The sequence below is a fragment of the Rattus norvegicus genome, chromosome 5, assembly GCF_021556685.1.
Source record: "Rattus norvegicus strain SHRSP/BbbUtx chromosome 5, alternate assembly SHRSP_T2T, whole genome shotgun sequence".
Taxonomy (NCBI): Eukaryota; Metazoa; Chordata; class Mammalia; order Rodentia; family Muridae; genus Rattus; species Rattus norvegicus.
The window spans coordinates 26702406-26717555 of NC_141538.1; the positions used below are offsets into that span (position 1 = coordinate 26702406).

The following is a 15150-nucleotide window of genomic DNA, read 5'->3' on the forward strand; positions in this document are numbered from 1 at the left end:
AAGGGAGGAAAGGGAAGGGGAAATGATGTAATTATATTATAGTCTCGATAAAACAGAAAAAAGAAATTTTTGAAGGTTCAAAGTAATTGTTACTAGAGAAAAACAGAAGTTGTAGGTAGGGCAGGACAGGCTATAGCTAGAAGTAGAGAAAATGAAGACACAGCCAATTATCCAAATTATATCTGTTGTCCATTTTGATAAAGAAAAGGCTTCATTAAAGAAAGAAAGAAAGAAAGAAAGAAAGAAAGAAAGAAAGAAAGAAAGGAAGAAAGAGAGGAAGGTGTTCAGAGTTTCAAGACAATTCCTTAGAGAAGCTGCAGCAGCCTAGGAAAAGTTATAAACTAATTAAGAGATTTTTTTTTTCAGTTTCTTGCCTTCTTATGCCTTAAACTCACAATGTAGATCAGGCTAGCCTGGAACTCACAGATACCCCTCCCCCCCTTCCTGGGCCTCTGCAGTGCTAATTTAAAGATGTGCACCGCCATGCCCAGGACTGAATGACTTTTAAGTTTGTTGAAATATTAAAAGGAAGAAATTACTGTAGTGACAGAAAAGGACTGGGGTCCTGAGGGAGGAAGGTTCCCAAAGAAGTGGAGATTGAAGTCTGGATCCATCGGGCATTGCAAGTCAGGACAGAAGTTCAGGGAGCAGTTCCTCTTGCTCAGGAGTGGAGGTCAGAGGAGAGAAGGGGTGGAGGGATATATAAATACACAAAAGTATAAAATATATAATGACCAGAGAGAAACATCTCCAAAACACTCTGATTTAAGCTCAAATCTGTCTCAGTGAGTGAGTGTGTGTGTGTGTTTGTGTGAGTGTGCGTATGTATGAGTGTGCTAGCGTGTGAGTGTGTGTGAGAGTATGTGAATGTGAGTGTGTGAGTGTGTGTGTGTAAGTGTAAGCGTGCATGTGTGTGTGTGTGTGTGTGTGTGTGTGTGTGTGTGTACTAGCTCCATATAAAACACACACTGTCCCCTTCAGGAGTTGTCCCCACCTTGATTAAATTCACAATAGCTGTGAAGAATGCATGCTCTGCCTCATGGATTTCGAATCAGAACTGTGAAACATGAGGAGTAGAGGAAGCAATAAATATCCTCCTTGCCTAATGACAGAACTCATGGTCTCGTGGTTTGAAACACCTAGTTTATCAATTTGGAATTAATGCAAGCACAGCCTGTTTGTAAAGCACATCAACATTCAATGCACTAATGTTCCATTCTCTCCAGGAGGAAAAATAGTTATTATTCCCCATGAAAAACACAATCTTATCGCTAATGTTTTTTAAACCTGCGTTCGTCCTCCTACACTTAAGATGAAAAGCAATTTTCCTGGAAATTGCATTTTCTGCAAAACATTTCAGATTCATTTCAACGAGGTTCAAGAAGAGCGGGTGAGTTAAGAATAAACAAAAGCACACGCTGAGTTGCCACTTACATGTCTGGCTGGGTTCAACATTAAAATTATTCTTGTCATTAATAGAGAAGGGGAGATTTAATTTGAAAAGTTTATGTCGAACACAGGTGATATCAATAAATTCCAAACTTTGGTCTCACAAACTATTTTCAAAAAACATTATAATTAAATGATTTCAGCTAATTGATAATTTAGAACAAAAAGCCCAGCAGAAAAACTCAAATCAGCATGCCTGTGTATGTACTCCTTTCTTTAAAGTTCAGTAAATGTTCGTTTAAGCAAGAGGCAGCTCTAGGCACAGCTTTGGAAGGACAGTCAGCTGACATACCCATCACTTCACCCTCTCAAACCTTCAGAACTGTACTATAAAATAATTCCCAGAAAATGTAACTTATAAGGAACTGTGAAAATGGAAACTTCGTTGGTGCCACCTTTAAAACCATACAGGTTAAATCAGACGCTGTCCTCCCGTTTACAAAACTGCAGAAACGTGCGTTCTAAATTACCTGATTTCGACTTCAGGATGACTTGAATGGTGTGTCCATCGTTGGTGACTTCACAGTCCCTGCACACCACGTAATTTGGAGACAGGCGGACATCCAGCAGCGAGGGGTCGTATCTGGCTTCTCTGGAGTTCAGGTTGATAGGTGACTGGTACTCGCCATTCGCATCAGGAAACACTAAGCCCCACTCAACACCTGAAGACGAAAATAAGACTCGGTTGGCTTTTAAAGGTTAATGACAGTAAAATATAACATGAAAACCTCATAATCCTTGACATTATAGCTGTGACTATCATCTGTATATAGAAGAAATGTGAGAAATGTGTGTGGGCTTTTACATTCATTGCGTGAGGGATCTGTTGTTAAATATCACACACAAAACCCTTTACTGCTGTGTTTATATCTGTGCATACAGACGTCTTGATGTAGGGATCTAGAAAACTTATGCCATCTTTAAATGACTAGAAAAAGACACCACAGAAATTTCTTCTGCTCCTCAGTTTATTTATGTACAGTACTAGGAAATTTCCGCAAAAACCAACATGCTCAGAGACAGCCGAAAACCGGTAACGCTAATAAGCACCACTTATTTAGAATGCAAATTCAGTGTCCCATACATATATCTATGGGCTTTTCGCGCTTTTCTCCGTGTATACAGTAAACATGAGTCTGCGGAGACAGATTCAGGAAACTCTTTTTACAGTCGCCACAAGCAATGACCCAACCTACAATCAGGACGCTTTTTCTGGAGCACATTTAGTTACACTTCGCAAGACTAGAAAGCAACTCTGCTGCTCCAGGCTGGGAGATGCGACTGCCCGGGAGCAGCAGGTGCGAACCGCACCGGGGCAGCCTCAGAGGGGCAGGAGCAGGACCGCGTGGGGCGGAGCAGCGGCGACAGCAGCCCCACGAGCCTACCTTCCTCGTAACCCCACTCCACGCCCTCCTCCTCCTCTTCCTCATCTTCCTCCTTCTCGGGGAAGGCGACTGCATCCTCAATGAAACTCAAGTCAGCCATGGGCGGCTCTGCGACGCGGGTGAGGGCGCGGCAGGCGCGGGGCTGGGGACCGCACGGAGCGTGGCAGTCCCCGCGAGCGCGAGCGGTAGACAGCCGGGCGCAGGCTTGCGCTTTTTAAGGTCGGTGGGGGCGTGTCTGGCCCGAAGACACGCCCCCGCCCTACACCCAACCTCCACCCCTTCCCACCCCACAACCCGGACAGACAAGCCTGCGAAAGCCAGACTGGGGCTGCGGAGCCTCTGGAAGCCTGCTGCGCCCAAGCCCCAATACCCTTCCGGAAGCCTGGGGACCCCAAAGACCGGCCTGTCTCCGGTGCTCCCCTTGCTCCATTTTTTAAAAGGAGTTGCCTTGCTTTAGGAAAGGGATTGAAGACCGTGAACCCAATAAGACTCCCTGGTCGAACGGTTTATTGGCCATTATTTACCGGTTAGTTTTTCTGGGGGTTGGTTTTGTGAGACTGGGTCTTAAGGAGACCAGGCTGGCTTCAAACTCCTCCCAGTGGAGAAATGGATGACCTTGAACTACACAAGCCTCCACTTCGCAAACACCAGGATTGCAAGAGTGCACCACCACCGGGCCAAGAGCAGTGGCGGCAGCTGAACTGAGCTCGTTTTACCTTTTAATAGGTCCTTGGACCACAGTGAAAATGAATGTAGATATTTTTCCCCCAAAGTTAGTCCTGCAAACATTTCACGAAAAAAAAATTTAGCATCGTGAAGTAGGTATAGTTTGAGAAATTTTTACTAAATGTCTTTAAGTAATGGGCTGTTTGGTTCCAGTTTCTAACTCTGGGGTGCTGCTTCAGGCTCACCTCGCTGTGTACACAGCTCCCAAGCGCCTCGCGAAATCGTGCAAATAACGAAACGCACACACATTACGAAACGAACAGGAACTTTCCCGATCCAAAGAGGTCAAGTCGTTACACCGGAAACATGTTTCCCAACTTCAGGCTAATGCTTCATCCCGGTGTCCCAGCCCTGTTCAGTAACCCCTAAGCTCCTTTACTCCACGTTGATAGATCTATTTGGATAGTAAGCTAGGATTCTAGTCTGCAGAGTGATTAACCTTTTACAGAGCCCATGTACACTCCCAAAGGTCTGTGAGATTAATGGATACATTCGAGTTCCTCAAACAGCTCGGAGGTGATTGATTAACTGGGAAGCTTTAAGGTACTGGGTTGCTATTCTTTACTGCCTGCTGGAGCCTTAACTTTAAAAAAAAAAAATCACATCACAGTATATTATATGTCTTCAGGGAGTGGAGGGAGGCTAAGGAGAAAAACATCAGACGGGCTACTCCACCACTGTCTGGATAGAAAACTCCTGGCCAGCTGCAGCACCCACATATATATTTCGCATTAATCAAATGTCATAACTGATGAAGTTCATGCAAAGGCTGTATGGGACCTCTGTGGTCTGTATGACCTGTATGACCTGTATGGGCCATTCTGAATTCAGCATTAATATTTCCCTATGCCCTCAAATGAGCACAGATGTGACACTGTGGCCATTGCGTGGCCACTGATTGCATTGAACATACATAAACATGGAAGTAAGTATTTACCAAATCAAATGACACCAGACCGTCCCTGACAGTTGAGTTTTTCATGAGTAAATGGTGTGCTGTATTTACCCGGGATAGCCTGAAAGATTGAATTGTTTCTGCTGTGGTTTGCAGCCAATAGTGTCACATACAGCAACAAGACACTGCTATTCAAAAACGTGGCTGCCTGTAAGGCAAGCATTTGTTTGGCTCATATCTTTTTTTCCTTTGCGGACTTTCAACCTTATTTTTATAAGGTAACTCCTACAGGCAGGCAAACAGCAGCTTCCGCTACACATGAGACGTTTTGCTCTGCAACCAAATATTCAATTACCATCGTTAATTGCTTTGAGACTGTCTGGTTCACATGCTTCTAATTATTAACACCTTAAGACCTCTCCACAAGTCCCCTGCTATATTACCACTAAAGATGGCATTTCTAGCTCTAGTTATTATAATGCTCTGTCATCAGAAAATCTAAACACAGATCACAGATATAGGCCAATTCTTTAATTGACAAGTTAGAACAAGCACATCCAAACCCAATATCAGGCTTTGAGTCTCTCTTAAGCTAACATCGTATTGAGTCTTTAAATTGTCTTCCTTTGCTCACACTTGGAGTTTGCATAACTGAGGTCAAACCATATCAGCACAACAGTCTCTTAACACCAGAATCTGTATCACTAATTGTGATTTGCTATAAGCACAGATCCCTGAAAGGGACAAGCTCCACTAGATGTCAGAGGAACAGAGAAAGCAGGGCCCCTTCGCAGAGCTTCTGAATACCCCTGTTCTCCCAGTAAGTGGTCCTTATCCCACTGTCTGCCCTAGCAAGACTCGCTGAGGTGCAAGGTTGGGGCTTGGAGTTCTCACGTCTAACTCACCCTCTCCCCTTGCATGCTCCTCAGAGTCCTTCGACAGTAGAGCTGTCTGTCTGACAAATGCTCTCTGGGCAGAGTTTAACTCTGGATCTTCAGCGGCAGTGTCAGTGGAAGACCCCAAAGGAATGAAACCTACTTCTGCACTCAAGGAAGTTAGTTTCCCTGTTACAATATCCTGAGTACATTTCACGTTACTCCACCCAACTGCTCTCCCCTTCTGTCCTCCTCCTCCTTTCGGGGTCCTCTCCCACCTCACAGATCATGTCTCCTGCATTCATGCCACAAATATTCCCTTGCGTTCTCTTGTCGCCTCCTGCTCCTCACCCTCAAGCCTCTTCCTCTCTCTAATATCCATTCATATCCCATATGTGCATGAGTGTGTGTGTGTGTTTGTGTGCGCATGTGCATGTGTTTCTCATATAAGAGAAAATGTTTATTTTTCTAAGTCTGGTTTACATGGCATAAAAATATGCTCTAATGCTGTCCATTTTCCTATGGTTGTCATAATTTCATTCTTCCTTATACCTGACTAAAATTCCATTGTATTCATGTACGTTTTCCCGCTCCATTGTTCGTTTGTGGACATTCAGTCTGCTCCATCTCCTGGGTGTTGCGAATAGAGCAGCACTAACCTTGCAATTGTAAGTCTATGGTGTGCTGACTTTGACTCCTCCTGGAGTGTGCCTAGAACTTATATAGCTGGATCCTAGGATAGTTCTATTTTTAGATAGTTCTCAAGGAGTATCCATACTGACTTTCATAGTGAATGTACCATCCTCACCAACAGTGTGTAAGTGTTCCTCTCCAAGACCAGCACAGACACCATGATGGACACCTGTATCACAGCACTGGAGAAGTAAAGACAGACAGATCAGCAGGGCTTGCTGGCCAGTCTGCCTAGCCTATTTGACACGATCTAGGCCAAATACAACATAGATGACACCAGAGGAATGATACCCCGAGTTAAATCTGACTTCCATGTCCACCTGCACACATACACATACACACACACACACACACACACACACAGACATACACACACATACACACACACCACAGACATACATACACACAACACCACACAGTCACCACACTACACACAGTCACATATACATATACACCCACCCACACACACCACACATACACACTACACATAGTTACACACACACATATATACCACACACACATACATGCAACACACACCACACCACATACATTCCATACACACATACCACACACACACACACACATCATACCACATACAGTCATACACACACACATATATACCACACACACACCACACACACATACCATACCACACACACTATACACAGTCACACACATACACACCACACACACACTGCAACCACACAAGACATAGTGTCACACATACATACACCATGCCATACACCACACCACACATAAACACCATGCACACACACACACACACACACCACACCACACACACTACACATAGTCATACACACATATATACCACACACACACACACACACACACACACACACACACACACTGGAGGTGGGACTGTCCATTTACATTTGTTCCTTGCTTTCTTGAGGACAGTCATTCTGATAATGAGGTAGAATTTGCAAAATGTTTAGTTTGCATTTCCCTGGTAGTTAAGAAGGTTGAACACTTTCTTAAATTTTTATTTGACTATTTGTATTTCTTCCTTTAAGAGCTTTCTAGATACTTCATGAGTACATTTATTGCAATCTTTAATTCTTAGAGTTCTTTATTTATTTGGTTACCTAGATATCACTCCTCTGTTAAGTGTTGGCAGGTTTCTCCCACTCTGCTGGGGGTCTCTTCTCTCGGTGGACTGCTGTTCAGGGCTTCTTCCTTGCATGCACTCACGTCTGTTAATTCTTGGGATAATTTTGTGAAAGGTTTTGCCCATTCCTATCTCTTGAAATATTTCCCCTGCATTTTCCTCTAGCAGTTTTAGAGTTTCAGCATTAAGGTTGCTGACAGACCTGGATCTGAACTCTGTGCCTGGTGAGAGCTAGGAGTCTAGTTTCATTCTTCTCTACGGGGGTAAACAGCCATCAAATTAATATGGCTAAAAGTGCTACCTATTTATTTCCTAATTATCCTATTTTACATGTGTGGTGTTTTGCCTGCATGGTTTTGCCTGATCCCCACAGAGGACAGAAGAGAGCTGCATTTCCCATGAAACTGAAGTAATACAGACAGCTCTGAGGGCTGAGACTTGAACCTGTGGTCTCTGAAAGAGCAGTCGGTGTGTTCTTAACTGCCAAACCACATTTTCAACCCTGCGTGCTGGTTTCTTTAGAAGAAAGTCTGGGGAGTTGTTATACGGTCCCACCATCTTTTTGTTCTGTATACCACCAGTCCTCAAACTAACCAAACCAAAGGAAAAATGAAAAACAAACAAACAAAAACAAAACAAACAAAAAAAAAAACAGAAAATGGTTCACAGCAACCAAGCCTTCCCTAGGGAGCCTTCTGCCAAACAAACTCCTCCCTGCAGGGGCAGAGTGCTTTCCCCTGAGCTTCTGTAGTACACATGTGGTAGTTAATCATTGTTGCCAACTTCAATGGATTAATAAGTGCCTAGGCGATCAATAAAGCACAGTTTCGGCTGTGCCTATGACTGCATTATAGCTAAAGAGATTGTTAGACAGTGATGGCTCTGACCTAGTGAAGGCATTAGACCTTGGATGAATTCATATGATAGCGTCATTGAGAGATTTTGCAAGGGAGAAGGTGGAGGCTGTCTGTCCTCTTCCTGAATTCTCATTGTGGGGCTTCCTTTCCATATGACGTAAGGCATTCATTCCACCACACCTTCACTGCCACGCTGGGTGAAATGTTCTAAATGCATTGCTATCAGATATTTGACCATAGCAACAAGAAAATAACTCACAGAAACTCAAAAAACACTGTTCAGACCTCTAACCCTGAAATATTCCATGCTACGTATATATTTCTTGACCTTTTCCTCTACCCTACAGTGAGCTTCCCAAGCCGTTGCTCTATGTAGCCAGCCCTCACACAGCACACAGCATGTGCTTAGAAATTAGTTTCCTTATGTCGCCAGCCATAGAACGGCCTGATTGACCTTTATAAATATAGTGGGGCAATAAACTTATAGTTACTAAGGTGGGAGCTTTCAGAGGGCAGAAGGACCTCAAAGGAAATAGAAGGGTGTGATCAAGTTTGCCTGATGGCAGGTGTGTCAACAGGGGCTTCATCAAGGGAGTAACACATGACAGACCACTGTTGAAAGATAAATAAGAGCTCCTTTGCCCACAGAAGGGACTCACAGCAAAGAACACTCCAATTCAAAGGAAAAATACACAACAAAAACAAGTAAAAAAGCTAGGGTAGATTCACTTTTTTGGTCAAGTTTTTTGCCCCCCTATGTTTCTAAAACTAGGAAGAAATACCTATTTAACTAGTTTGTCTATGTTTTAATTTTTAAGGTCTCAAAACATGGTTAAGACTCAGCTGACAGACTATAGGAGTCAAAATTCACTGAAATCCTTTGAATCTAAGAGAAGATGCCCTCACCAAGTGTGAATGCTCCCCACTCCTGGTATCCTTCCTTAAGTTCCTGAAGCAGTTTGGACACCATACTGCCCTCAAGAGGCAGCCATGCCTGATACTCAAAAGCAGCAAACCAGATTAAAAATGGATAACTCGAGAACTGTGGCCAACTTCAAAGATGGCTGCCATACTCCTGCCCTTCTATGTCAACCTGAGCTAGTTTCAGAATTGTTTGATCCAAAAGTCTGTGGTAAAATGACCTTCCATAGATGCAAGCTGGCTAGCTCCTACCGTACTGAGACTACTAAAGTCTGAGGGAGCCCCAGCCAACCACATGGAAAGGAATAACAGAGGCACTGTTGGAGAGTACAGAACCTGCAGAACCTGGGGCTATAGCTGAGACTATAACAGGAGCAGAAGAATTGTCCATCTCAGCACTGTCCACCCGCATTCCCAGCCTTCTCACTCACAGGAGTAGGTGTCTTAAGCCACTTCACTTTGGCTTACTATCCAGCACAGAAGAAATACCATTCAAGGATGCTTTAGGTAAAGTTATCCAGGAGAGGAAAAATTAGCTATAAGGCTTCTTCAGACTGGTCAAGAAAAAGCAAGAGCTGGTACTTGGAAAAAGGATGGCCAACCTTGGACAAACCATCTTGCACAAATGTAAATAGTACCTTCTACCTTAGTACCTAAATAAAAGACACAACCAAAACAATTCTTTACTATGTCTTATGGGGACTGGTTCGGGAAACGGATACTTGAGAAACAAGTCCATATGGAAACAATAAAGAAAAGAAGAAAGAAAAACTCCAGGCAAAGTTTCCACACTCTCAGGAGGTCAGAAGTTAGGTATTATCCAACATGAAATCCAGAAGTCCTGGTTTTGTTGTTCTTGCAGCATACTCTATGCCGTGACACATGTCTATTAAACAGTTTATAAAGAAATGTGTTAAACACACAACCACAACAACCAAAAACCAGCAGTCCCTTATGTACCAGACACCATGCCAAGCATCTTCCTCAGATTGTTTCTTTTCTGTTATTGTAAAAATCTAAAAACTATGGTTCTGTATTCTGATAATAATAATAATAATAACAGTAATAATAATGGTTCAGACTCCACCACCAACAGAGACATGGACCATGAATGATCTGAGGTCTGTCTCTCACAGTGCAGCCTATGGGCTGGGCCACTAAACCTGAAGTTGGATTTCCAGATAGCTGAACTCTGTCAATATGTCTACCCTATCAGGACAGTGAGGATCCTGTCAACACTGCCCCAACCTGAAGTACATCCAGCCACAATAATTCATATTATTCATCCTATGCAGAGGTAGTGCAGAGATAGACCGGACCAGTACTGGCAGCTATCTCTGAGAGGCTTAAAAGGAAAGAGTAAAGAAAGCAAGTAGATAAGAGTACAACGTAAACATTTTTTAAAATAAATTATATTTCTGGAGTCTTTGCCTGCCTTTTCCCATTCGTTAAGCGCCATTTTATTACAAGGAAAACTGAAGAGAAAGCACAAGTACACTTCGTCTTTCTTCCAGTTTCACCTATTGCAATGGCCTGGCTGTGTTGACCGCACTGCACGAGCCGATGCTTGCACATCATTGTTAGCCAAGGTCCACAGCACTGAGGTCACTGTGTTAGACTTACTACTAGTCACTACTCTCATTGCTCTTACCAAAAGAATTTAAGGAAGAACGGACTTATCTTGGCTCATAGTTTGAAGGAATACAGTCTATTCGTGTGAGAAAAGGCATGGTGATAAGAGTGTGAAGTAGCTGGTACTCAGCTCCCTTTGTTCTTTGTTCCTCATTATTCAGTCTAGAACACTAAGCCATGGGATTGGTACCGACCACATTCAGGATGGGTCCTCTTTGAGAGTTAAACCTCTCTAGAATAATCCTCACAGAAACACCAAGAGGTGTGTCTCCTAGATGAGTCCAAACATAGTCAAGTACAGTGAGCATCTGAACACTTCTCTGCTTAACATCTTATTACTTATTTTTCAAACACTTATGTATATAAATGTGGAAAGAGGTATGTGATATATGAGTGTTAGTGCCTGTGGAATCCAGAAGTGGATGTCATATCCCCTAGTGTTGGAGTTATAGGTCCTCATGAGTCACCTGACATGAGATTTTAGAATCAAACTTAAATCCTCTGTAAAAGCAATATGCACTCCTAACTGTTCTGCTATCACTTCAGACCCCAAATATATTTTGAGTCATAACATTCTTCTCCTGACTTCTTAAATCTCTTTTTCAGCTCATAATTCAAAACATGCTTAATCCATCTCTGAAAGACCCATGGTTTTTAACTGTCCCAACACATTCAAAAGTCCACCTCGAGGCCAAACCAGGCAGTCCACTTAGGGGAAGGGGATCCAATTGCAGTCGACAGAGTCAGAGACAATCCCCACTCTCATTGTTAGGGGACCCACATGAAGACCAAGCTGCATGTCTGCTCCAAATATGTAGGGGTCCAAGATCTGGCCCTGCCTGCTTTTAGGTTGGTGGTTCAGTCCCCATGGGTCCAGGTTAATTGATTCTGTGAGTTTTCTTTTGATGTCCTTGACTCCTCCAGCTCACTCAATTCTATCCTCAACTCTTCTACAGGGCCCTCCCCCAAACCCCTGAGTGCCACCTAATATTTGGTTGTGGGTCTCTGCATCTGTTTCCATCTGCTTCTGGATGAAGCACCTCAGGAGACAGTTATGCTAGGCTCCCGATTGCAAGCACAGCAGAGAATTATTAATAGTGTCAGGGGATAGATCTTTCACAAGAGATTGGTCTCAAGTTGGGCCAATCATTGGTTGTGTACTCCCTCAATCTCTGCTCCATTTTATCCCTGTGCATCTTGTAGGCAAGACAAATTTTAGGTCAAAGGTTTTTTGAATGGCTTGATGTCCACCTGCCTCCACTGGAAGTCTTTAGCTATAGGAGGTGGCCATTTCAGTCTCCATATCCCCAGCTGCTAGGAGTCTCAGCTAGAGTCACCCCCATAGATTCCAGGGAATCCCAGAGATGTTCCCCATCAATTTCTGTTCTCATCCCCAGCTCTATCCCTACGCCTGATTCCAATCCCCCTTCCTACCCTTCCCCTTCTCACCCCAGCTCCCACCCATTTCCCTCCCTCCATCCCCTTCTGATGATTTTTTTTTTACTTTTGTTTAATGTTTATGAATCCTCCTTTGAGCTCTCCTTATTAGATTCTTTGAGTCTGTGGATTATAGCCTGATTATTCTATACTTTATGGCTAATACCCATTGATTCCCTTCCCCTATCTGGACTGTCTGGTTGGACCTCAGTGTAAAAGAATGTGATTAGTCCTGCTTTGTCTGGATGTCCCAGGGTGGGTGGTACCCAAAGTGGGAGCAGGGAGTATGAGGGAAGGGATTTGCAAGGGTGGGACTTGGTGTGTGTGTGTGGTGGGGGTGCTGCTGTGTTCAAGATGTAAAGTAGATAAATTAATTAATGAATGAAGAAAAAAGGAGTAGGCACCAAATTTAAAAGCTGGGGAGGGGGGAGTCTTGTTTCTTCTCAGACTCAAAGCAATCACCTGTAGAATTATCAAAAAGCAAGTGCTCTTTTGTAATATACAGTGGAATAAAGTAAAGATTTATATTCCTAAAGGACGGAATAGGAACATAATAAGGAATGACAGGCCAATACAAGACTCAGCAAAAGCAAGTCCCACAGCTCCATATATAGCATCTTGAGCTCTTACTGTATCAACTGGGATCGCATAGTCTTAGGTAGCCCTCGCTTCTCAGCTCTGCTACGATCAGGTCACAATTTCTCTTTTAGGCTGGCTCCATTCCATGCCTACCTACCCCATTCCCAGGTCAATGTCCTGTATTCTGGCATCTCCAGGATCCTGGGGGCTCCATTAAAACTTGGGCTTCACCTTCAGAGCTTCAGGCAGTGTTCCTTGCAAGAAATCCAACCCAATTGCACATTGCCTGGCCTGTCACAGAGCCTCCATAACCCTGTAATGCTTGTCTGCAAAACCGGTTCTGTTGCAAACTTGAGATGAAGTCAGTCAGGCCCCTTCTGCCATAGCTGTGGTGTCCTCTGTGTACCATGGCAACTGAACGTGGGAAAACAGTGTTCAATGCAGTCTGTTAGTTCAGAGAATGCCTTCAGTGACATTCTCCATCATCCTATCCCCTTTCTAGCAAATTTGCAGTTTTAATGGCTAGATCCTTATAAGTGGGGTTTTATGTTCAAAGCACCTTTCCTTCTGCCCCACAATAGAATGTGGGGTTTCTCTTTAATCGTGTTAACTCTTGCACAGTTGCAGCATCTCTCCTTGTACTTTCCTTGTCCACAGCTTTATTTACTGACCCATTTCTCAACAAACTGAACATTCTATGCTTTATACTGCACTATAAACCCAGATAAGGCCAGAAGCCATATTGTATCTGAATTCTCTGCTTCTCTCTTAGGCTTGAAGTTCTCTCCATGGTACAAACTAGTTCATTAATTTTTAATTCAACCTCACTCATGTTGTCCAGACACAGGCAGGATGTCTCCAGGTTACTTGACAGATGTTACATGTATGGCCTTTTAAGACAGGACCCATGGCTCACACTCAGTCAGCATTCTGGTTTTCTGTATTCTCACCAATATGACCCATTAAACTCTACTTGCAAAATTTTCGGTCTTCTCTAATCCATAGTTCCAAACCTTTTCCAGTCTTATGAACCAAACCCAATTGCCTACAGACCATACTCATGACAAGGGTTATAACAGCAACAACCCCCTTTATGCAGTACCAGTTTTCTATATTAGGTGATTATAAATCCCTTCAAGTTCACAATGAGGTTTAATCAGCACTCTATGTGTTAGTCAAAGATTCTGCTTATATACAGAAAATGGGTAGAATCCTCTACTAAAGAAAGCTCCAGCCTAACCCTCCTTCTTAAGCATGGCTTCATACAACTCTTCTTGCTCCAGGTCTGCCCTCTCCAGTGTACTTCTGAGTCTTCTTGTTTCAGCCCATTTTCTAGATCTGTTATCTTGAAAACATCAAAACTTCGAGCATGTTACAATCGTTAGTGTGGAGTAGTTCTCTGGAAACCTGGTCTCCCTCTTCCTAGCAACCCAAAATTCCATCTTTTGATAGATTTCAGCATCCCTTTTCATTGGCAGATAACTTATCAATGACTTACTGTGTGTGTATTATGTATATTATGTGATTAAACTATTAATTCACAGCAATATGAAACAAAAGTATATTCAACAGCTAAAAATATGAAGCCTGGAAAATTCCATGTTTGGCCATGGTCACATAGCTTACATAGGTAGGATCTGTGATGTCAATATAGTTCTGATCAGCTCCTAAGTCAGAACTCATTCCCCACCCTCTTCTAGCTTCTCTACTCAAAGTGAGGAGGTGTTAATCACTGTTGTACGAAAAGATCATTCATAACAACCATTCATTATTCATCTATTCACATTTGCCACCAACTCTCAATGAGTATCAAGTGGGAAGTGTCTACTTAGCAATTGAAAATGCCTCTCCTCCAAAACAGAAAGCATTCGAAATGTTTTATGTTAAATATTTCTATTCTGTAAAGAGATTATGTAGTGAGGAGGAATCTGGAACACTGACAAAATAAGAAAAAGCATTTGGAATGCTAATGCTAATAGGATTCATCGTGTTCACACTGATTGGAAGCCCTTGATCACGCTGAGTTGGGTATTATCAGCATAATTATCGATGATGGGAGAGAGTCAAGCCTGCTGCCGAGCACGTATGCAGCACCAGCAAGACTGATAATCACTACTTTCAACTAGAACTCGATTATTTAAGGATCAGTACAACATGCAACATGATAGCCTGACCTTTGTAGAGAAGAAAATTAAAGAACAGACTAAAAATCAAACATGAAAGACATAAGACAAAATAATTGTTAAGTACTAAAATAAATTTAGAGAGTACATCTCCAAAATAGATCACACTTCAAAAATCAGGTGGAAGCACATCTTATTAAATGTTTTTTATCACTGTTATACTATAAATATTGAGGGTCAATGTAGTTAATGGCTTTCAAGTTTAAGATGTGATCTTTGTAGAGGAATTTTATCCAGCAACATGACTACTCTGACAAGGAATCACATCCAAAGATATGATCCTGCCCAAATGCAGGCATCTTCTGTGTGACAGGGCTTACAGAAGATGCCCTTAGTACACAATTTTAATCTCTAACAATGAAAGTAGGATTAGTTTGTGAAGATATCAA

The 15150-nt window shown here is 42.8% G+C and overlaps 1 protein-coding gene across 1 annotated transcript in view; it reads right to left on the reverse strand.

The window, feature by feature from the left end:
* Window positions 1-3013, reverse strand: part of Ca8 (carbonic anhydrase 8) — a 97046-nt gene extending 94033 nt beyond the window's left edge. Inside the window, exons 1-2 of the mRNA NM_001009662.1 lie at window positions 2835-3013; window positions 1920-2111 (exon numbers count right to left, since the gene is read on the reverse strand). Of these exons, the coding sequence (NP_001009662.1) occupies window positions 1920-2111; window positions 2835-2934 (292 nt within the window). The 5' untranslated portion in view covers window positions 2935-3013. The remainder of the gene's footprint in view (window positions 1-1919; window positions 2112-2834) is intronic.
* Between the last annotated feature and the right edge of the window lie 12137 nt (window positions 3014-15150).